The 21538-nt window shown below is 46.2% G+C and overlaps 1 protein-coding gene across 3 annotated transcripts in view; it reads left to right on the plus strand.

The window, feature by feature from the left end:
- Positions 1-21538, plus strand: part of KIFC3 (kinesin family member C3) — a 46572-nt gene that overhangs the window by 10343 nt on the left and 14691 nt on the right. For all 3 annotated transcript variants that reach the window (XM_077830916.1, XM_077830915.1, XM_077830914.1), the window contains exons 4-11: positions 4442-4638; positions 17667-17732; positions 18526-18666; positions 18788-19027; positions 19576-19749; positions 20129-20276; positions 20602-20732; positions 21036-21147. In XM_077830916.1, the coding sequence (XP_077687042.1) occupies positions 4442-4638; positions 17667-17732; positions 18526-18666; positions 18788-19027; positions 19576-19749; positions 20129-20276; positions 20602-20732; positions 21036-21147 (1209 nt within the window). The remainder of the gene's footprint in view (positions 1-4441; positions 4639-17666; positions 17733-18525; positions 18667-18787; positions 19028-19575; positions 19750-20128; positions 20277-20601; positions 20733-21035; positions 21148-21538) is intronic.

Here is a 21538-nt window from a genome sequence, read left to right on the forward strand (position 1 = left end):
GGGTCCTGACCCAAAAAGGAGTTGTAGGGGGGGAGGAGGGGTTTGCAGTACGGCTACCCTTACTTCTGCCCTGCTGCTGGTGGGGGCGCTGCCTTCTGAGCTGGGCAGCTGGAGAGCGGCAGCTGCTGGCCGGGAGCCCAGCTCGGAAGGCAGAGCCCCCGCCAGGAGCAGCATAGAAGTCAGGATGGCCTGGTCTGGTGTTGCCATCCTGACTTCTGCCCTGCTGCTGGCGGGGCGCTGCCTTCCGAGCTGGGCGCCCGGCCAACAGCCGCCCTTCTCCAGCCTCCCAGCTGTGAAGGCAGCACAGAAGTAAGGGTGGCAATACTGCGACCCCCCCCTAAAATAACCTTGTGACCGCCCCCTCCCCCGCAACTCCCTTTGGGTCAGGATCCCCAATTTGAGAAACACTGGTCTCCCCCGTGAAATCTGTATGGTATAGGGTAAAAGCACACAAAAGACCAGATTTTGCAGAGGGAGACCAGATTTCACGGTCCGTGATGCGTTTTTCGTGGCTGTGAATTTGGTAGGGCCCGAGCTATAAAAAGCTGAAAAGCCAGAAAGTGTTGAAATAACAGGAGATTTCATTTGTACGCTTTGCACATCAACGGCTGGCTACCTCAGCACCTTCTAAACAATTTCAGTGTTAAATGCCCCATATAAATCCTATGGTCTGATCTGCCCTGTACATAATCAACATGTTTTGTGAATACTTGGGTACTGTACACATCTTACTGCAGCCTTTGTGGAAGTCACTGATGTCCACTTTAAAAGTTTTTCAGAACAAGCATGGAAGTCTGTGTTGCAGAGCTAGCTGTGTGTGTGTAACTCACAGTATGAAGTGTCTGCCTAGCTTTGAACTCTGGCATACATAGAATACTGCTGTGTAATTAGCTTCCCAACCAGTAAGTCCGTGTGGTAAGTTATATAATGTAGGCCAGCCTGCTCCATTGGCAGACCTGCCTTTCCAAGCCTCCGGTTTCCCAAGAATGGTTTCTGGAGAATAACATGTTGGAACAGATGATATACCCTGTACCAAAGGGGAACATGTTCAAAGCATAGAAAAATGCCACGCTTTGTTTGAATTAAGTTGGGTACAATTGCCATGGTTTTAAATGGAATGGTTTATATTCCCTAGCAGAAGGATTCAGTGTCCCAGCACAGGATTAAAATGGATAATACACACAGATACACAGTGGCTTCATACGTGCCCTGACATCGCCTTTAAACCTAGGATAACACTTTTGAGGTGAGAATGCTCCAAAAGGAACAACACTTTGCGTTTATATATCACTTTACAGGTTCTTTTCTTAACATCTGGTAGATGTTATCCCATCTGGTAGATATTATCCCTCTTTTACATACAGAGAAACTCAGGTACTAAGAGAGGTTAAAAGCCAACAAAAGTGCACATTGCTTTTGGACCCCCAACTTGAGTCACTCTCAAGGTGTCTCAAGCATCCAAAAATTAAGGCAAAATGCCACCCAGAATCAGTGGTCACTTGTGAAAATATTGGCCCTATTCATAGACTACAAGGCCAAAAGGAATCAGGCTGATCATCCGCTCTGACCGCCTGTATCCATAGCACTTTCCCAAATTAGTTCCCGTTTGAACTAGAATATACCTTTTAGAAAAACGTCCAATCTAGATTAAACAATTTCCAGTGATGGAGAATCCACCACAACCCTTGGCATGCATCTTATTTCTAGTTTGAATTCAGCCATTGGATCTTGTTATGTCTTCGAACTGGCCATGGTCACACACCAAATCAGTGACGGAGCTAGGATTAGAACTCAATACCTGCTTTTCAGCCCTTTGCTCACACCATTATCTCATAACTTCTCTAGACAGGGACGAACACGTCAAAGGCCCACAGCTGGTATATTAAACACTTCCATGTGGTCCAAACGTGTCTTAAAAAGAGACCGAGCTACCAAATGCTTACGGGGAACAAAATTTAGTTTTGCAGCCAAAGCAGCTTCTTCTGATAAATACGCTTTTCATAAAGCAAGCAACTTCGGCTGCTTGCAGTTAGCCAGACAATTACTAGCCCCATTATTTGCCCTTAAAGCCACAGAACTGTGTCATTTCCAGTAGGGCTTATTTAAACCAGGTGAGAGGCAGGGCAGGGTAGTATTAGGCTCATGGCAGGCTGGAATCCTGACCCAATCTCTCTTTCTTATGGCCACAGATTCTCCCTCCTCACCACCATAGCGCCTCCTTGTAGTGTCACCCCAAATCCTGGGAACTAGCCAGTCCCTTTACTTTCACCTGGGAATTAGCAAGTACTTTAAGGGTTAGTTACAAGAGCTACAATGTATGCATAGCTAGGTCTCGATGAACATATATGTCTATATAATAGGGGATATCTGCAGCCTTTCTCCAATCAAAAATACAAGCCCAAATATAATATAAACCATATAAAGCCACCCACAACCTGCTTCCAAAAAATAATGCTCCCTTCATAATTAATTTAAGTTAAAACAACAAAGCCTGAGGAGCTGTGAGGTGCCTTTTGTTTCCTCACTGCTGAGTCTCTTATGGCATCAGTTCTCTTACCATGAAGGCAGCGCAGTGAGAAAATAGCAGGGCACTTTCCTCCCACAACTCCTCACTTTTCCAGGTTGTTTGTCCACTGTGAATTGCAGCCACTGTCAGACCCTCCCTCACCTGCCACTGGTTTTCGATCAAGGCATCTGAATGTAGGAGTTCGTGCAATTTTTTTTTGTTCTTCTGAATTAAAAAATATGAATAGTAAAGCCTGACATTACCTGAGGGACTTGAGAGTAGGGTAGAAATAAGGGCCTTGCAAAGGCAGGGTGGACTAGTGGGTAGGTCACTGGACAAGGACTTTATGAGAGATGTGTTTGAGTCCTGGCTCAGCCACAGATGTCGTATGTGACTTTGGGCAAGTTATTGAATCTATCTGTAAAGTTAAAAAGGGGGATAGTACTTCTCTGCCTCATAGTGGTGTTGTGAGGATAAGATCCACCGACGACTCTGAGGTGCTTAGATATTACCATTATGAGGGCAATGTAAGTACTTAGACATGTCGATAGGAGCTGCAGACCAGACCTGCCCTTACTGTTTTGTAGGGCCAGATTGTTACAAATAGGAGCTGAGTGGGGAAAATGAGTGAGATGTGACCATGGAGCACTGTTAGGAGATTACAGCATGTGGCATGGAGGAAGGAGATTGCTTTACTACCTCTCAGTATTATTCTCTTCACTAGATAGCCTTTTGTATCATGCTTTGGATTGTGGCTGGTGCTCTCCTTCACTTGCTGGCCACAGCCAAGAGTGAAATGCCTTGTAGTCCCCTTGGCTCAGCCCCCCTTCTTGGTAGAACTATTGTCCATTGTGAAGGGTGTATTGGGTTATTTTCCTCAGTTTGCCCCAAAGCATTTTTTTTTTACGTGTTAAATGAAATCACGGGCTCTGTCTGTGTGTTTTCTTTCTTGCTCGTGGAGCCAGGAATGTGGAAGTCAGCAGGTGATGAACTCCTCAGCCCGGGGCTCAGAAGCAGTGGGGTATTTATGAACATCACATGCTTGTGTGCTCACAGTGTACTTTCCACCAGCCAAACGCCAACAGGGAGTTTCCTGGGGGGTTGTGACTGTGGAGATGTGACGTTTGTGTCATTGCTGACACACACTGTTGTTTCTCTCACACGTGCGCTTGCGTCTCTGGGCATGGAACACAGTTCCCCACATGCTTCCATTGGCTCAGTGGCCACCATTTTCCATCTATGACGAACTGAACATCTTTTAAAGACAATTAAAAAAATATTTGAAGGTATTGAATTGTCAGGATTTGTCTGAAATGCCTTCTGCGACACTTTCTTCAGCCCTGATCCTACAGGCACTTAAGCATGCGTGTGACTTTACTCTGGGGGTACTCTGTAGTCCTGCTACGCTCAGTGAGACCGCTCACACGAGTAGTTAGGCACATGCGTACGTGCTTACAGAATCACAGCCTTGTTTTGGGTCTGTCAGTGTGCATGGAACTCTCAAACAAATTACTGTTCAAAGGTGTACGCACTTATTTCAGGAAAAACTTCCAATCAAATGATTCATCTTCTGTATCTGGAGCATCCCTGCAGCTCCTTCTGGGGGCCGGCAGAACTGCCCCGAGCTTCACTGCTGGTTCTTTCCCTCAGAGCATTGATTGGAGCAGCGGGTGGTTACTGGAGTCATGAAATGGTCCTCTGCATCTACAGCATGTTTAGCCCGTGCTGCTCAGGAAGGAATCTGGGGTTTTCACTGCTGTTATGGTCCTTTTCTTTTTGTCTTCACATCTCCTGCTCCACTTTAGTCAGTTAGTGGGCCCTACTTTTAGTCCACACTTACTGGCCTCTCCTGGCGTGCGTCTGTCCGCCAACCTCCATACATTCACACCTACCTGCTGCTTTGTAAATGTAATGCTAACACTCTTCTTGTTGCAGGCGGAAGATTCTTTGGTGGGAAATGCTCCAGCTTGTCAGGAGCACGTCAGTTTCCTATGATCCAGAAGATGGTGGAGTCTATGGCCCAGCTGCAGGAGGAGAAGCTGCAGCTGCAGGAAGAGCTGCTGGCACTGCAGGAGAAACTTTCTGCACGGCAGAATGAAGAACTTGCTGTGTCTGTCCAGCTGCAAGATCAGGTACTGCACAAGATGGGGGAGGAAGAACTCTGGGAGTGAACTGAGACATTTTTCAGGGTCCAGATCCCGAAAGGTATTAGGTTCCTAGCTTCCATTGATTTCAAAGGCAGTTAAGTGCCTAAATACCTTTGAGGATCTCGACCAAGGTGTTTAGGCCAACATTGTAACTTACGTGTAAATTGCTATGTTCCAAGTGCTCTCACACTCAATATCTGATCTAATTCCTCTTATAGAATCACAGAATCATAGAATAGAATCATAGAATCTCAGGGTTGGAAGGGACCTGGTCATCTAGTCCAACCCCCTGCTCAAGGCAGGACCAATCCCCAACTAAATCATCCCAGCCAGGGCTTCGTCAAGGCTGACCTTAAAAACCAATAAGGAAGGAGATTCCACCACCTCCGTAGGTAACGCATTCCAGTGCTTCACCATCCTCCTAGTGCAAAAGTTTTCCTAATATCCAACCTAAACCTCCCCCACTGCAACTTGAGACCATTACTCCTTGTTCTGTCATCCGCTACCATTGAGAACAGTCTAGATCCATCCTCTTTGGAACCCCCTTTCAGGTAGTTGAAAGCAGCTATCAAATCCCCCCTCATTCTTCTCTTCTGCAGACTAAACAATCCCAGTTCCCTCAGCCTCTCCTCATAAGTCATGTGTTCCAGTGCCCTAATCATTTTTGTTGCCCTCCACTGGACGTTTTTCAATTTTTTCACATCCTTCTTGTAGTGTGGGGCCCAAAACTGGACACAGTACTCCAGATGAGGCCTCACCAATGTCGAATAGAGGGGAACGATCACGTCCCTTGATCTGCTGGCAGTGCCCCTACTTATACATCCCAAAATGCCATTGGCCTTCTTGGCAACAAGGGCACACTGTTGACTCATATCCAGCTTCTCGTCCACTGTAACCCCTAGGTCCTTTTCTGCAGAACTGCTGCCTAGCCATTCGGTCCCTAGTCTGTAGCGGTACATGGGATTCTTCCGTCCTAAGTGCAGGACTCTGCACTTGTCCGTGTTGAACCTCATCAGATTTCTTTTGGCCCAATCCTCTAATTTGTCTAGGGCCCTTGGTATTCTATCCCTACCTTCCAGCGTATCTACCTCTCCTCCCAGTTTAGTGTCATCTGCAAACTTGCTGAGGGTACAATCCACGCCATCCTCCAGATCATTAATGAAGATATTGAACAAAACCGGCCCCAGAACAGACCCTTGGGGCACTCCACTTGATACCGGCTGCCAACTAGACATGGAGCCATTGATCACTACCCTTTGAGCCTGACAGTCTAGCCAACTTTCTATCCACCTTATAGTCCATTCATCCAGCCCACACTTCTTTAACTTGCTGGCAAGAATACTGTGGGAGACAGTGTCAAAAGCTTTGCTAAAGTCAAGGAATAACGTGTCCACCGCTTTCCCCTCATCCAGGGAGCCAGTTATTCTGTTGCTAAGAAACACATATTTTAAAGCAGATATTTTGCAAGACCTAGATACACAATGTGTTGTGCTCCCTTTGTTGGCTCTGTGTAACAGCAGTCAACTCACAGGTCTAGTGCAGGAGTCACGGAGGAATGTTGGGGGGAGCGGTGACGCCAGGCAGCTTGGACTTCAGCCTGGCGTGGCGGGTGCCACCTCCACCCCAACTCACCTCTTTTTTTGGTCTGGGTTGCGGGGGGGACGCAATCAAAAATTGTAACTGAAAGCGGGGGCTGAGCTCAGTTTGAAAACTGCTGGTCTAGTGGTTAGGGCAGGACTCTAGGAATGAGGACTTTGAGTTCTATTCACAGGTCTGCCTTTGGCTTTTTCTGATTTTGAACAAGTCACTAAGCAGCTGCATGCTTCAGGTTCCCTGTCTAATCTTCCTCTGAATCAGTTTTGTGGCATTTCAATAATCTCATGAAGTGCTTATAAATCCTTTAATGAAAAGAGCTCGTTAAGCACCTAGCAAACCTACTCTCAGAGCTATGCTGTGATTCTCCATTATACTAGTGTACAAAGGGCCCAGCACGATAGGTTTGTGGTATGAAATAAGCAAGTTAATTCTAGTGTCATTCAAAAGGCAGGAAGTAAAAAACACATTTAAAAATCAGTTTTCCAGCTGAGAAGGAGAAAACTGATAAGAGAATAGGTATGTGAGTGGGTGGATGTGGGGAAAAGGGTGGTGCATGAAGTACAAAGACATTCTTTGGTTTCTAAGAAAAAACAACAGATGTTTTAAAGTCATTACCTGGTTGTTTGTCAAAGTGTAGCAAGATTGTGCGACACTGGTAACCACCGCCCATACAAAAAAAATAGCATTTATTTGTGAGAAAGTGGGACTACAGTGGGAAGGGGGGTTGGTTTATAACTCTAGATGTAACTATGGTCTGTGGTAGATGTAATTCTGCTCTTAATTACACAGATCTAAACATGACCGAATAATTGTATTGGGTTCAGTTGGGTTACTCTGTATGACACCAGTGTGCATAAGTTAAAGCAGAATCTGGCCCTATACCAGTTGACAGAGAGAGAGAGAGAGTGACATTGTATACAGGAGGCAAATCTCTGCTAGGGAAAAACATCTAGTTAGCATGTGGACAAAGGAGAAGGATAAATTAACATGTCCCATTTCTTTAAAGAGACTTTAAAGGCTAAAAGAAAGGAGGACTTGTGGCACCTTAGAGACTAACAAATTTATTTGAGCATAAGCTTTCGTGAGCTACAGCTCACTTCATTGGATGCTGTAGCTCACGAAAGCTTATGCTCAAATAAATTTGTTAGTCTCTAAGGTGCCACAAGTCCTCCAGAGTAGCAGATTAACACGGCTGCTACTCTGAGACAGTAGTCCGGTTACTCCCAGACCCAAAGGACCAGTCATGTATACCAGGTCAATTGCACCTTAGATCTCGCACTAAAGATAAAGCTTGAAGCCAGTCCTGTCAAACTATCTAAAGATTTATTAACTAGGAAAAGGAAACAAGTCCTCCTTGTCTTTTTGCAAATACAGACTAACACGGCTGCTACTCTGAAACCTGTTTAAAGGCTAAGAGATACAAAGGCCACACCTACGTGCCAGACCTAGCTAAGAAAACCAGTGGGTGTCATTTCTAGCAATTGTGGCCAGGCTGCAGATACAACCAGTGAGGTCTAACCAGGCAAGCAACCAGGCTCCACCTATTTTTGCAGGAAGGGGTGGGTCTCCACTGCAGGAGAAGTGAATCAGTGTCTCCTGTGGTTGTCTTCATCTTCAGCTGAGGAAGAGAGATGAGCTGGTATTTTCTAATTTAACACTGTGAGTTTTCTGCTAATGAATTTAGGGTTAAACAAACGCTGATGTTAAATGTACTGATAATCACTTATTCTGAGTGGCATTTGTATCACAGGTGAATGCTTGTCTGAAAATACTATTAATTCTAAAGACATTTCAAAACTGACCTAGGTGACTGACTGGCTGACTTTGGAATGGTATGAAGTGTATAAATCCATTCCCGGATAGATGGCTATGTGTAATGCAGACTTGCTTTTGATTTTTTTTTACTTGTTTTTTGTGTCCGCACTGTAAGGACCAACTATTGTAAGTGTCCATAGGTTTTGACTCTTTTTAGAGAGATGCTGTTGTTGTTGCTTTGAAATAGTGTAAAATTTCAATATTAAAGGGAAGTAAAATGATTAAAATCTAAGGTATGGATATTAAAAGATTAATTATTCTTAGTGATTTTTAATCCATTAGATCTGTTCTTTGCATTTCTCTCAGGTTGGACAATGAAAACAGCTCAGTCAATCGCAACTTTTTAAACTTTTTTCTTCACTTCCTGGTTCTCATGCACTTGTGCAGTGCTGCCGTATCTGGGGCTCTCTTGTTTAAAAACAAACTCCTCATTCTATTGGTCTTCGGTTTTGTCGAAGCTTGTCTTTATAAAAGCGTAATTGTTAGGCAGTGTATGACTTCTCAGTGTACTTTTTTAAATGGAACAGCAAGTGTGGGGTGGGATCTGAGTTACCCAGGAAAGAATTCTCTGTAGTATCTGGCTGATGAATCTTGCCCATATGCTCAGGGTTCAGCTGATCGCCATATTTGGGGTCAGGAAGGAATTTTCCTCCAGGGCAGATTGGAAGAGGCCCTGGAGGTTTTTCGCCTTCCTCTGTAGCATGGGGCACGGGTCACTTGCTGGAGGATTCTCTGCTCCTTGAAGTCTTTAAACCACAATTTGAGGACTTCAGTAGCTCAGACATAGGTGAGAGGTTTTTCGCAGGAGTGGTGGGTAAAATTCTGTGGCCTGCGTTGTGCAGGAGGTCAGACTAGATGATCATAATGGTCCCTTCTGACCTAAATATCTATGAATCTCAGAATATGGTAATACCATGTATTTAAGTACTCATTCTAACTTCACCTCATTAGATGGGTGTAACTTAAAGTGAGCTTAATTAATTGTAGCATAATGTAAACATGTATTTGTTTTAAGTCAGCAGTTCCAAACTGAAAAGGAGGACTTGTGGCACCTTAGAGGCTAACAAATTTATTTTACTCCTTTTCTTTTTGCGAATACAGACTAACACGGCTGCTACTCTGAGACAGTTCCAAACTGTGGTCCACAGATCACTGAGGGGCTGCAGAGAGCTGGGTGGTCACATGGTAATAGCTCCTTCTCTTTGTTTCCAGCTGTTAAATGCTATTAAAAGAAGCTGAAGTATGCGAATAGTCTGCTAACATTTCTTTCCCTTGTACTTGCCTGCTGTGGCTGCCACAGGGATGTTCCATGATCACAGGTGGAGGGGAAGCACTAATGAGAGTCTTTTTCTGTTAAGAAATGGTTCACTCTTTAGGAAAAAATTGAGATCCTTTATTATAAGCTAAAAAATAAAAACTGGTATTAATTGTCACAGGGAGTCAGACCACTTTTTGTAACTCCATCGTGGAAAGACTGTTTGGGTTCAGTTCTCTGGAGGGATCCACTCCCAGCACAGGGGACTTTCCAAGCTGATGTAAAAGCTCCATAGACCCACCTCTTAGCTCCTGTTTTAGGGTATGTGTCCAGGGTCGGTAACGGTTATCCCAGGGAGAGGGAAGGGGTGTGGTTTGAGTGCACGCTGCTCTGTCTGCTCTCATAGGGAGGCATGAGAAGCAAAAGATTTGTTAGAGACCTTTTGAGATAGCTCTGACTAAAGCCAGGGGGCAGAGCACTCTTCAGCTACTTTGGGACCACTTTTGGCCACCCCAGTCTTCATTCTGCATTGAGCACTAAGATGGGGGAAAATAGAATTGGGGTCTTTATATGGAGAAGTGCACACCACCAGATCTTTGTGTCTAAAGACCCTGCTTCTACACCAATCAAAGAGGTGGGTCTGAGAGCCAGAATGTAAACTTAGGAGAAGTCTGAAGAGTGTGTGTGTGTGTGTGTGGTGCAGGGGAGAGAGGGGAAGGTTGTCAAGCTGTCCTGGGGTGGCTCAAGAGTGTGGGTACCAACCCCAGGGCAGACTGTTGAGAAGCAGGTCACAAACACCAAATTGGCAATGAGTTCTATGCTTAGATTTCACCTATTAAGTGTAAACTTCTCAGGCAACATAACAGCCTAACCATGGAGTCACAGATGGTTCCCTTGGGTACTCAACCTAGGCAAGCTAGCTTTTGTGCTAGATGGTGCCCTACACCAAAACTCACAACAGTAGTCCGCAAAAAGAACAGGAGTACTTGTGGCACCTTAGAGACTAACAAATTTATTTGAGCATAAGCTTTCGTGAGCTACAGCTCACTTCAGTCTCTAAGGTGCCACAAGTACTCCTGTTCTTTTTGCGGATACAGACTAACACGGCTGCTACTCTGAGACAGTAGTCCGGTTACTCCCAGACCCAAAGGACCAGTCATTTATACCAGGTCAGTTGCACCTTAGATCTCGCACTAAAGATAAAGCTTGTAGCCAGTCCTGTCAAACTATCTAAAGATTTATTAACTAAGAAAAGGAAACAAAAGAGTTATTTACAAGGTTAAAGCAGGTAAATGTACACACACTCCTAAAGGTAATAGAAGTTTGTATAATAAGCAAGCTCTATATATACCTTAGGGCTAGCCTACATTAAGCAGCTGGGGGACCGCATGCTTATGCCTAGAAATCTTGCCCTCTAGAGTCTAAGCAGAATAGAGTTACAGTTTCTCCTTTGTAGGGATGTTTGAGCTACCAGCTCGCCTGATGGGAGGATTCGGAGTGGTAGCCATGTTATTCTGTGTCAGCAAAAACAACGAGGTGTCCTTGTGGCATCTTAGTGACTAACAAATTTATTTGGGCATAAACATCTAGCCCACGAAAGCTTATGTTCAAATAAATTTGTTAGTCACTAAGGTGCCACAAGGACTCCTCGTTGTTTTTGCTGATGGGAGGAATTCGCTTGCATGTCTCCTCTTCCACGGGGCTGGCGGGGTGGGGGTGGGGGTGAGGGGAGCAATCAGCAAAGTCTTTTATCTTCTTTGATGTTCCACAATAGTTCTTCTAGTGTTGATGGGCCTTCTCTGTGGGACAGGACACGACACCTTGTGTTGTAGGCCAGCATTACACACTAACTAATGTCTCTTGCCAATCTGGTGACTGACACAGCTACGGAGGTTTACAATGCAAATGCTCAAATATTACCTTACAATATGGTGTACAGATGTTAGAATGGAGATTAATGCACAAAGCAGTTTACAGGCTTTCAATAAAGTCTGGACACTAAGCCCATTTTTAGAACTCGAATACTTGTTTTAACAATACTAACACTAATCAGGTACTAATGCGGAGAGTGGACTAGATGATACATCTGAGGGAAGGGAACAGAAGGAGACTCCGCCGATTGGAAGGCATGAGATGCACTGTCCTAGGGATGGGGGTTCCACGACCACCGCTCCCCAGAGGAGGAGGCGGGTGGTGGTGGTTGGGGACTCTCTCCTAAGGGGGACTGAGTCATCTATCTGCCTCCCTGACTGGGAAAACCAAGAAGTCTGCTGCTTGCCAGGAGCTAGGATTCATGATGTGACGGAGAGACTGCCAAGACTCATCAAGTCTTCAGATCACTACCCCTTCCTGCTTCTCCACATGGGCACCAATGATACTGCCAAGAATGACCTTGAGCAGATCACTGCACGCTACGTGGCTCTGGGAAGAAGGATAAAGGAGTTTGAGGCGCAAGTGGTCTTCTCGTCCATCCTCCCTGTGGAAGGAAAAGGCCTGGGTAGAGACTGTCGAATGGTGGAAGTCAACGAATGGCTATACAGGTGGTGTCGGAGAGAAGGCTTTGGATTCTTTGACCATGGGATGGTGTTCCAAGAAGGAGGAGTGCTAGGCAGAGATGGGCTCCACCTAATGAAGAGAGGGAAGAGCATCTTCAGGCTGGCTAACCTAATGAGGAGGGCTTTAAACTAGGTTCACTGGGGGAAGGAGACCAAAGCCCTGAGGTAAATGGGGATGTGGGATACTGGGAGGAAGCATGAGAAGGAGTGCGTGAGAGGGGAGGGCTCCTGCCTCATACTTGAGAAAGAGGGACGATCAGCGAGTTATCTCAGGTGCCTATAAACAAATGCAAGAAGCCTGGGAAACAAGCAGGGAGAACTGGAAGTCCTGGCACAGTCAAGGAATTATGATGTGATTGGAATAACAGAGACTTGGTGGGATAACTCACATGACTGGAGTACTGTCATGGACGGATATAAATTGTTCAGGAAGGACAGGCAGGGCAGAAAAGGTGGGGGAGTTGCATTGTATGTTAGGGAGCAGTATGACTGCTCAGAGCTCAAGTATGAAACTGCAGAAAAATCTGAATGTCTCTGGATTAAGTTTAGAAGTGTGAACAACAAGGGTGATGTCGTGGTGGGAGTCTGCTATAGACAACCGGACCAGGGGGATGAGGAGGACGAGGCTTTCTTCGGGCAACTCACAGAAGTTACTAGATCACAGGCCCTGGTTCTCATGGGAGACTTCAATCACCAGATATCTGCTGGGAGAACAATATAGCGGTGCACAGCCAATCCAGGAAGTTTTTGGAAAGTGTAGGGGACAATTTCCTGGTGCAAGTGCTGGAGGAACCAACTAGGGGCAGAGCTCTTCTTGATCTGCTGCTCACAAACTGGGAAGAATTAGTAGGGGAAGCAAAAGTAGATGGGAACCTGGGAGGCAGTGACCATGAGATGGTCGAGTTCAGGATCCTGACAAAAGGAAGAAAGGAGAGCAGCAGAATACGGACCCTGGACTTCAGAAAAGCAGACTTTGACAAGCTCAGGGAACTGATGGGCAGGATCCCCTGGGAGAATAACATGAGAGGAAAAGGAGTCCAGGAGAGCTGGCTGTATTTTAAAGAATCCTTATTGAGGTTACAGGGACAAACCATCCCGATGTGTAGAAAGAATAGTAAATATGGCAGGCGACCAGCTTGGCTTAACAGTGAAATCCTTGCTGATCTAAACACAAAAAAGAAGCTTACAAGAAGTGGAAGCTTGGACAAATGACCAGGGAAGAGTAAAAAAATATTGCTCGGGCATGCAGGAGTGAAATCAGGAAGGCCAAATCACACCTGGAGTTGCAGCTAGCAAGAGTTGTTAAGAGTAATAAGAAGGGTTTCTTCAGCTATGTTAGCAACAAGAAGAAAGTCAAGGAAAGCGTGGGCCCCTTACTGAATGAGGGAGGCAACCTAGTGACAGAGGATGTGGAAAAAGCTAATGTACTCAATGCTTTTTTTACCTCTGCCTTCACGAACAAGGTCAGCTCCCAGACTACTGCACTGGGCAGCACAGCATGGGGAGGAGGTGACCCGCCCTCCTTGGAAAAAGAAATGGTTCGGGATTATTTAGAAAAGCTGGACGAGCACAAGTCCATGGGGCCAGATGCGCTGCATCCGAGAGTGCTAAAGGAGTTGGCGGATATGATTGCAGAGCCATTGGCCATTATCTTTTAAAAGTCATGGCGATCGGGGGAGGTTCCAGATGACTGGAAAAAGGCTAATGTAGTGCCCATCTTTAAAAAAGGGAAGAAGGAGGATCCTGGGAACTACAGGCCAGTCAGCCTCACCTCAGTCCCTGGAAAAATCATGGAGCAGGTCCTCAAGGAATCAATTCTGAAGTACTTAGAGGTGAGGAAAGTGATCAGGAACAGTCAGCATGGATTCACCAAGGGCAAGTCATGCCTGACTAATCTAATTGCCTTCTATGATGAGATAACTGGCTCTGTGGATGAGGGGAAAGCAGTGGACTTGTTATTCCTTGACTTTAGCAAAGCTTTTGACACGGTCTCCCACAGTATTCTTGCCAGCAAGTTAAAGAAGTATGGGCTGGATGAATGGACTATAAGGTGAACAGAAAGCTGTTTAGATTGTCGGGCTCAACGGGTAGTGATCAATGGCTCCATGTCTAGTTGGCAGCCGGTATCAAGTGGAGTGCCCCAAGGGTCGGTCCTGGGGCCAGTTTTGTTCAATATCTTCATTAATGATCTGGAGGATGGGGTGGATTGCACCCTCAGCAAGTTTGCAGATGACACTAAACTGGGAGGAGAGGTAGACACACTGGAGGGTAGGGATAGGATACAGAGGGCCCTAAACAAATTAGAGGATTGGGCCAAAAGAAATATGACGAGGTTCAACAAGGACAAGTGCACTTAGGACGGAAGAATCCCATGCACCGCTACAGACTAGGGACCGAATGGCTAGGCCACAGTTCTGCAGAAAAGGACCTAGAGGTGACAGTGGACGAGAAGCTGGATATGAGTCAACAGTGTGCCCTTGTTGCCAAGAAGGCCAATGGCATTTTGGGCTGTATAATTAGGGGCATTGCCAGCAGATCGAGGGATGTGATCGTCCCCCTCTATTCAACATTGGTGAGGCCTCATATGGAGTACTGTGTCCAGTTTTGGGCCCCACACTACAAGAAGTATGTGGAAAAATTGGAAAATGTCCAGTGGAGGACAACAAAAATGATTAGGGCACTGGAACACATGACTTATGAGGAGAGGCTGAGGGAACTGGGATTGTTTAGTCTGCGGAAGAGAAGAATGAGGGGGGATTTGATAGCTGCTTTCAACTACCTGAAAGGGGGTTCCAAAGAGGATGGCTCTAGACTGTTCTCCGTGGTAGCAGATGACAGAACAAGGAGTAATGGTCTCAAGTTGCAGTGGGGGAGGTTTAGGTTGGATATTAGGAAAAACATTTTCACTATGAGGGTGGTGAAACACTGGAATGCATTACCTAGGGAGGTGGTGGAATCTCCTTCCTTAGATATTTTTAAGGTCAGACTTGACAAAGCCCTGGCTGGGATGATTTAGTTGGGGACTGGTCCTGCTTTGAGCAGGGGGTTGGACTAGATGACCTCCTGAGGTCCCTTCCAACCCTGAGATTCTATGATTCTATGAACACAGAGGTGAGCCAGTCTGAGCCCTGCTCTATGTTACAGAGTTAGGCAGCTTATGTCCACCTAACTCTGTAAGAGTCTACTGTAAAATTTTGCTCCCGCCGATGTAACTCACCCAGGACACCAATTTAATAACTCTGCCTCCACAAGAGGCGTAGCGCTCCTGGTGGGGATGCACAGTGCCCACACAAGGAGAGTCGTGTGGACATGCAGAAGTGATGTAAATATGGTGGTGGAGCTATGGCAGTGTAACTTAGGTCAATATAATCTTGTAGTGTGGACATACCCTCATTCCAGCTAAGTATTTGTCAGTGCTCAGTTGAGACATGGAGGCCCGGCATGAACTGGCACCTGCTTTGCCAGCGTCAGAGGGTTTAGCTCACCTTTTGGTCTGGCCGATGCTGTTGAAACACAGGTTTTGTCCTGACTTTATCCTAATCCTCTGGGAGTTTGTCAGGCATCCCCTCGCTACCTTAGAGTAACTCAGGTTCCATCTGTGTGTCTGCATTGCTGCCATAACCCTCCCACTCCTGCCATCCTGTGAGATTGAGAGCCCTGACCATGAGACAGAGCCCAGCTCTCTTGGCTGGCAACAGGAAGCATTAAATGTTGAACAGAAAGGCTGCCCATCAGACAGTCTCTTAAATATTGAAATTTGGACACTTGCAGCTGTCCTGAGGGTAAACATGATGTGCGTGGTGTAATCGTCTGCAAAAGTCCCCCTTACCGTTTATCACTCTGTTCTGGTCAAATTTAGCCTATTATCCTGCAGGTTGCTTCAGGCAGACAGACCACTGTACCTGTGTGAAGCCCCTCTGGAGTCAATGGGGCTCAGCACAGGTGCAGGGGTCTGCCTGTGTGGCTCTCATTGCAGGATTGAGACCGTACCGTGTAAGTACTTTGGGGGCGAGGACGCTGTATTTTGTCTTTAGTGAAGCCACAGCACACAATGGGGGCGCTGTAAAGTCAAAATAATGGGCTCCTGCGGTGTAGCTGGTGTGACGTCTCTGAGACTGCACTGCAGCGGTTCAGGTTAGTCATTTTTTCCAGTGGATTTCCTTGTCTGACACCGATAGAAGAATAGGACCAGGTAGAGCAGAGAACTAAGTGAGAGCTCTGCAGAAATCCCGTACGTTTTGCCAAAATCCCTCACTTCTCTTGTTCATCGGTATGAAGATGGGTACACTAGTAACGTCCAGCCAGGGCTTAATCTGTAATGAAAGAGTTGCCACAGCTCGAGTGATTTTTTTTTACATTCGTAACGGATGCAGCAAGCCCAGAGGTGCCTGGGCTATGGACTGCCAAGCTGCCAGGTGCTGGGGCTCAGTCCTAGCAAGCCCTGGGACAAATTAAACACTGCCTACAGACTTCGATCTACTGTATCCCTGGAGCGGATATCCCTTACACACATGGAAGGAGAACGGTGTGCTGTACATGGAAAAAATATTCTTTGACGTCTGTTTAGGAGGATTCTCCTTCACGAACCTCACCATATAAAAGGAATTTAAAAGCCACTGCAAGAAAAAAAAAGTAATAGACATCTTCCTAGAAGAAAAAGCAAAAAGTGCCAGAACCTGGGAATGGGAGACAGGGGATGGATCACTTGATGTTTCCCTGTTCTGTTCATTCCCTCTGGGGCACCTGGCATTGGCCACTGTTGGAAGACAGGACACTGGGATAGATGGACCTTTGATCTGACTCAGTATGGTCGTTTTTATGATACAGGAAAGCAAAGACCCCTGGCGAGGAGGGGACGATTTGATCTCTGAGCACAGTTGGGGTGGAAGATTTCTCCAATAAGAAACAACATTTTTTATCCATTAAAGTTTCTCCCAAGAGTTGGTGAAAGAATGGAGGACAAGCTGTCAAAATGCTCATGTGATAGAGGAGGTTACCTGAAAAAAAAATCTTTTTTTATTTTTAATCCTCAAACGTGCATTGAGGCAAAAAATGAGTATTTGGTGTGGGTAGCACTCAAACGTGCAAGCAATTATCAGAGGAAATGGGATGAAACTGAGCAAAGAAAACTTTTGCTGAATATCAGGAAATAGTCCTAACAGTGTGGTCTCACTCTGAGGAATGATTTGCTCCAGGGCAGTGGTGGGGGGCCCATTATTTGGAACTAAAACTGGATTGGAGAAGATACTGCCAGGTATCTGCGCTGATCGCAGGTGTGGAGTAAGGGACCAAATAAATCTATTTCCTTTCCAGCTTGAATCTTTTTATGTTCCCACTTTCTATTGATGTTTTCAGTGGCAGCTCACAGTTAGCCAGGGCTGCTATGTACCCAGTTCTCTCCAGAAAAGCTGCCTACATGGTATTCTACAGTCATATTAGCAGAAATAAAGAGAGTGCGTTGCTTGTTTGATGAATAGCACCCCATGTAATTTGGGGATTGCTGGTATGGTTCGTTGTCTTCTCAGGGCCAGCTTGGTAGTCTTGGACATTGCTTTCTCTGGGGTGGGGGGTTCCGCAACTCGTAACTACCCAGTCTGTCGGTCTGGCTCTGTGTGGCTTGTAGGAAATTCATGATTTTTCCCTCTGGGCCTTAAAGCCCCTTATTTTTGTGCCGGAGCATTGCAGCTTCAAGTGAAGCTGTGTGTAATTTGAGCTGGTGTGTGTTGGGAGGAGGTGTTTGTGGTCAAAATAAAAAGGGGACCAGCCTAGTCAACTTGTGCCTGTGTTGGCAGGTTGAAAATCTGAAGGGGAAACTCCTGGATCAAGCTCAGGAAGTGAACAGACTCCATTCTGAGTTGGTGAGCCCTTGGAAACTTATCTGTTTTTTATATCTGTATTACATGTGTTTTTCCCCTGAGGAAATGGTTACATTCTTGGTTGAAGTTGTTGGTTGTTGTTGGTCCTTAGTATTTTACATATGAGACAGTAAAACAGGGAGAGAAAAGAAAGAAATCTCAGTGCAGATGGGGATTGTTTAGAAGCCTAAGGGTGATGAATGAAATACTCCCAGAACCATAGGTTTGACCCAGATGGATTTGGGCCAACCTGAGGTAGATAAATTGAAGTCCATTAAGTTACATGGAAGTTTGTCCAATGCAGCCTTAAAACAGAGGCCCTGGCACTCTTCTCCATAGCAGGAGTTTGCTGCTGGTGTCCTTGGACAAAATTTCCCATGCCACTATTATTGTGGTATTCACTGGCTGCATTCTGCCCTTCACCCCAGAGATGGCTGCATTTCAGGAGTACCATATGTGTACAGGTTTCAGAGTAGCAGCCGTGTTAGTCTGTATTCGCCAAAAGAAAAGGAGGACTTGTGGCACCTTAGAGACTAACCAATTTATTTGAGCATTGTTAGTCTCTAACGTGCCACAAGTCCTCCTTTTCTTCACATGTGTATAGTGTGTGAAAAATGTAGAATCCTTAATTATTATTATAGATACTGTGCCAAATCCTGTTCTTTCTTTTATTGGTGCAACTCCACTGAAGTCAAATGCATTGCATGGGTGTAGGGAGAGCGCAGAATTTGACCCACTGACTGAAAGTAAAATATTGGGTTAAAAAACACTCTGTCTCCTCTTCTGCCCTTTTCAGGGTGGCACTGACTTGGAAAAGCACAGGGATCTGCTCATTGCAGAGAACGAGCACCTAAAGCAAGACATGAAGTCATGTGAGGCGGAGCTGCAGAAGCTGAAGAAGCAGCATGTGAAATGCATTGACTGCGAACACATCCAGGTAGCGAAGTCCCGAGGGTGGGGAGTGCAGACAGAGCTGTTCATTATGTATCATGTGCTTGCTGCCTGCTGATCACATGAAACTTGGCTTCCTCTCCCCCCTCTCCCAACCTGGTTTGCAGGAGAATGCGAGGCTGCAAGAAAGGTTGGCCCAGCTGCAGCTGGAGGTGGAGGAGGCGAAAGGGAGGCTGTCGGAGCTGGACTTGGAAGTGCAGCAGAAGACCAATCGCCTGGCAGAGGTAGAGCTGCGCTTGAAGGACTCCCTTGCAGAGAAGGCTGAGGAGGAGGAGCGACTCAGCAGGAGGCTGCGGGACAGTCAGGAGACTATAGCTAGCTTGAAAGCCCAACCCCAGCAGATAAAGGTGAGATGGAACAAATCATTTATGCAGGGCGATTCCTATTGATCGTTCTGCCCATTTGCTGTTATAAATCCACGCAGAATGCATGCCTTTACATTTTGTTTAGAGAGAAAGGGCCAAACTCTGCCAGGCTTTCTCCCCTATTAACCCCTTGATGTCAAAAGGGGTATAAAATGGGCTAGCCCTTGACTCAGAGAATCTAGGAGGAGCTTGCAGGCGGTTTGAATACTGTTTGTTGTTTGTCTGTAGCTTATACAGAATCCTGGCACCGTACAAAGTGCTTAGGGTAGGTGAAATCTGTCATATAAATAAGAGTCCCAGCTTTGTGCGCTAAAGATGCCACTACCTGTTTAAAGTTATGGTAAATCCGTAATGGTGGTTATGCAGACCTGCACTGAGCTCCAAAGGACTTGCCGGTTTCATCTGGTCCTTGTGGATAAACTTCCTTGAAAATTCAGTGGGGAATGCCTTTGATTCGGCCAAGGCCGTGTCTGTCCCAGGCCTGATAGTGGGGAGTTTCTCAAGTGCTTGTGTTGGGAATTTTTTTGTAGTATATCATCAAAACAGTGGAAGTGGAGTCATCCAAGACAAAGCAGGCTCTGTGTGAGACCCAGTCACGGAATCAGTACTTGCAGGAGCAAGTGGGGATGCAGAGACAGGTGCTAAAGGAGATGGAACAGCAACTACAGAAGTCTCAGAAGACTGCAGCCCAGCTCAGAGCCCAGGTAATCAGTACTGCATAGAGAAGGGGAAAATATACAATGCGTGGGTGGAAAAGGAGAGAAAAACAGCTACAAAGGAACATAGCAAACTGCATCCAACCTCAGAGCTCAGGTCCCTGGGTCACACAGGGAACGTATATGGGAACAACTTGAAGAAGTTCCACTGATCACATTACTCCTTGTTCAATGGCCCTTTTAGATTGACTGTTTCTGACTTACTCACCTAGCCCCATGGTACAAGTAAAAGAATTTTAACAAACTCTGATAAGAGTTGGCATGAAATATTGGGTGGGTGGGTGAGTGAGTCAGTCCTGCTGGGCTTGGCCTTTGTGATGCTGTTTTTTGTCACAGATTAATAACTCCAGTTTGGGTCCCTTCCTAGATTATGATGTATGAGTCTGAACTGGAGCAGACACATGGACAGATGCTGGAGGAGATGCAGAACATGGAAGATGACAAGAACCGGGCCATTGAAGAGGCATTTGCACGAGCTCAAGTAGAAATGAAAGCTGTGCATGAGAACCTGGCAGGTGAGGAACAGGGGAAGCAAGTCCCAAAACAACCTGACGAGGGTGGGTGGTACAGGTACTGGGGAATGTAGCTTTCCAGGTGATGCTACACATTCTCATTTGCACCAGGACTTCCTTTGGAGTGACGAGAGGAAAGCCACACTTGGATTTAGAAATGCCCAGCAGCATTAGTGAATCCTCCCCACATCTCTGCCATCTGCTCTGTTGGTAGTTTGAGTTCTGACCTACGCTTCCAAGTGAAGGCTCCAAACAGGAGAAGGGCTTTATCACCTTCAAGGTGGGATCTGAATGTGAGGATTATCAATTGTCTTATGTTTGTTTGCAGGGGTCCGGACAAACCTTCTCACACTACAGCCAGCACTCCGAACCCTTACCAATGATTACAACAGCCTGAAACGGCAGGTCCGAGACTTCCCCCTGCTACTGCAGGAAGCTCTGCGGAATGCCAAGGCAGAGGTGAGCATGGCAGGAGAATCCTTGCTCTGTGGAAGAGCAGGACCTAACACTGTCGCTTTGATTCTGCCACAATTAGGTTTGCACAGTGAGCATGAAGGAGACAGATGCTCTTTGATTCTCTCTCACGGGAACATCCCCCATGTTTCCCTTGTTAGATTCCTTTTCTAGTTCCTGCACTGTGAAAGAGAAGTGTGTGTGTGAAAGAGAGGGGAGGGGTATGTATGTGTGGGTAGCATGCTGTGGTGGGGGTTCGCCATACTTCAGTTTTTTCCCCTCTCATAATTCGTGTCTCCTCCTCTTCAGATTGGACAAGCCATTGAGGAGGTGAACAGCACAAATCGAGAGCTACTCAGGAAATACCGCCGGGAGCTGCAACTCCGGAAAAAATGTCACAACGAACTGGTGCGGCTGAAAGGTGTGTGTGTGTGAGAGATATTATTTAGACAGCGATGTAGGGCAGATCTTTTCGGTGGGTGACATTAATGCAGCTGTAGGGCAGAGACTTCCCACTTCAAGCTTTGTGATTGGACTGAAGTTAGACATTTGTTCAGGTGTGAGGCTGGGATCATTGGTTCTGGGGGCCCTACGCATAAGGGCAATAACAAAAGCTTCAGCATTTCTTTCGCACAGTAACCTATTGTGGTCTGTCTCCAGATCACCGTGGTTTCACTGTGTTCTACCAGGGACATGATTCGTGGCCTGCTGCAGACAACAGTGTCTTGTGACTCCACCCATGCATGCGTCACATATTCTGTGCGGGGCACTAGCAAAACGTCTGTCCTGTGGGAAGTCCGCATGACCTGGCT

This window comes from Eretmochelys imbricata, chromosome 12 (genome assembly GCF_965152235.1).
Source record: "Eretmochelys imbricata isolate rEreImb1 chromosome 12, rEreImb1.hap1, whole genome shotgun sequence".
Lineage (NCBI taxonomy): Eukaryota > Metazoa > Chordata > Testudines > Cheloniidae > Eretmochelys > Eretmochelys imbricata.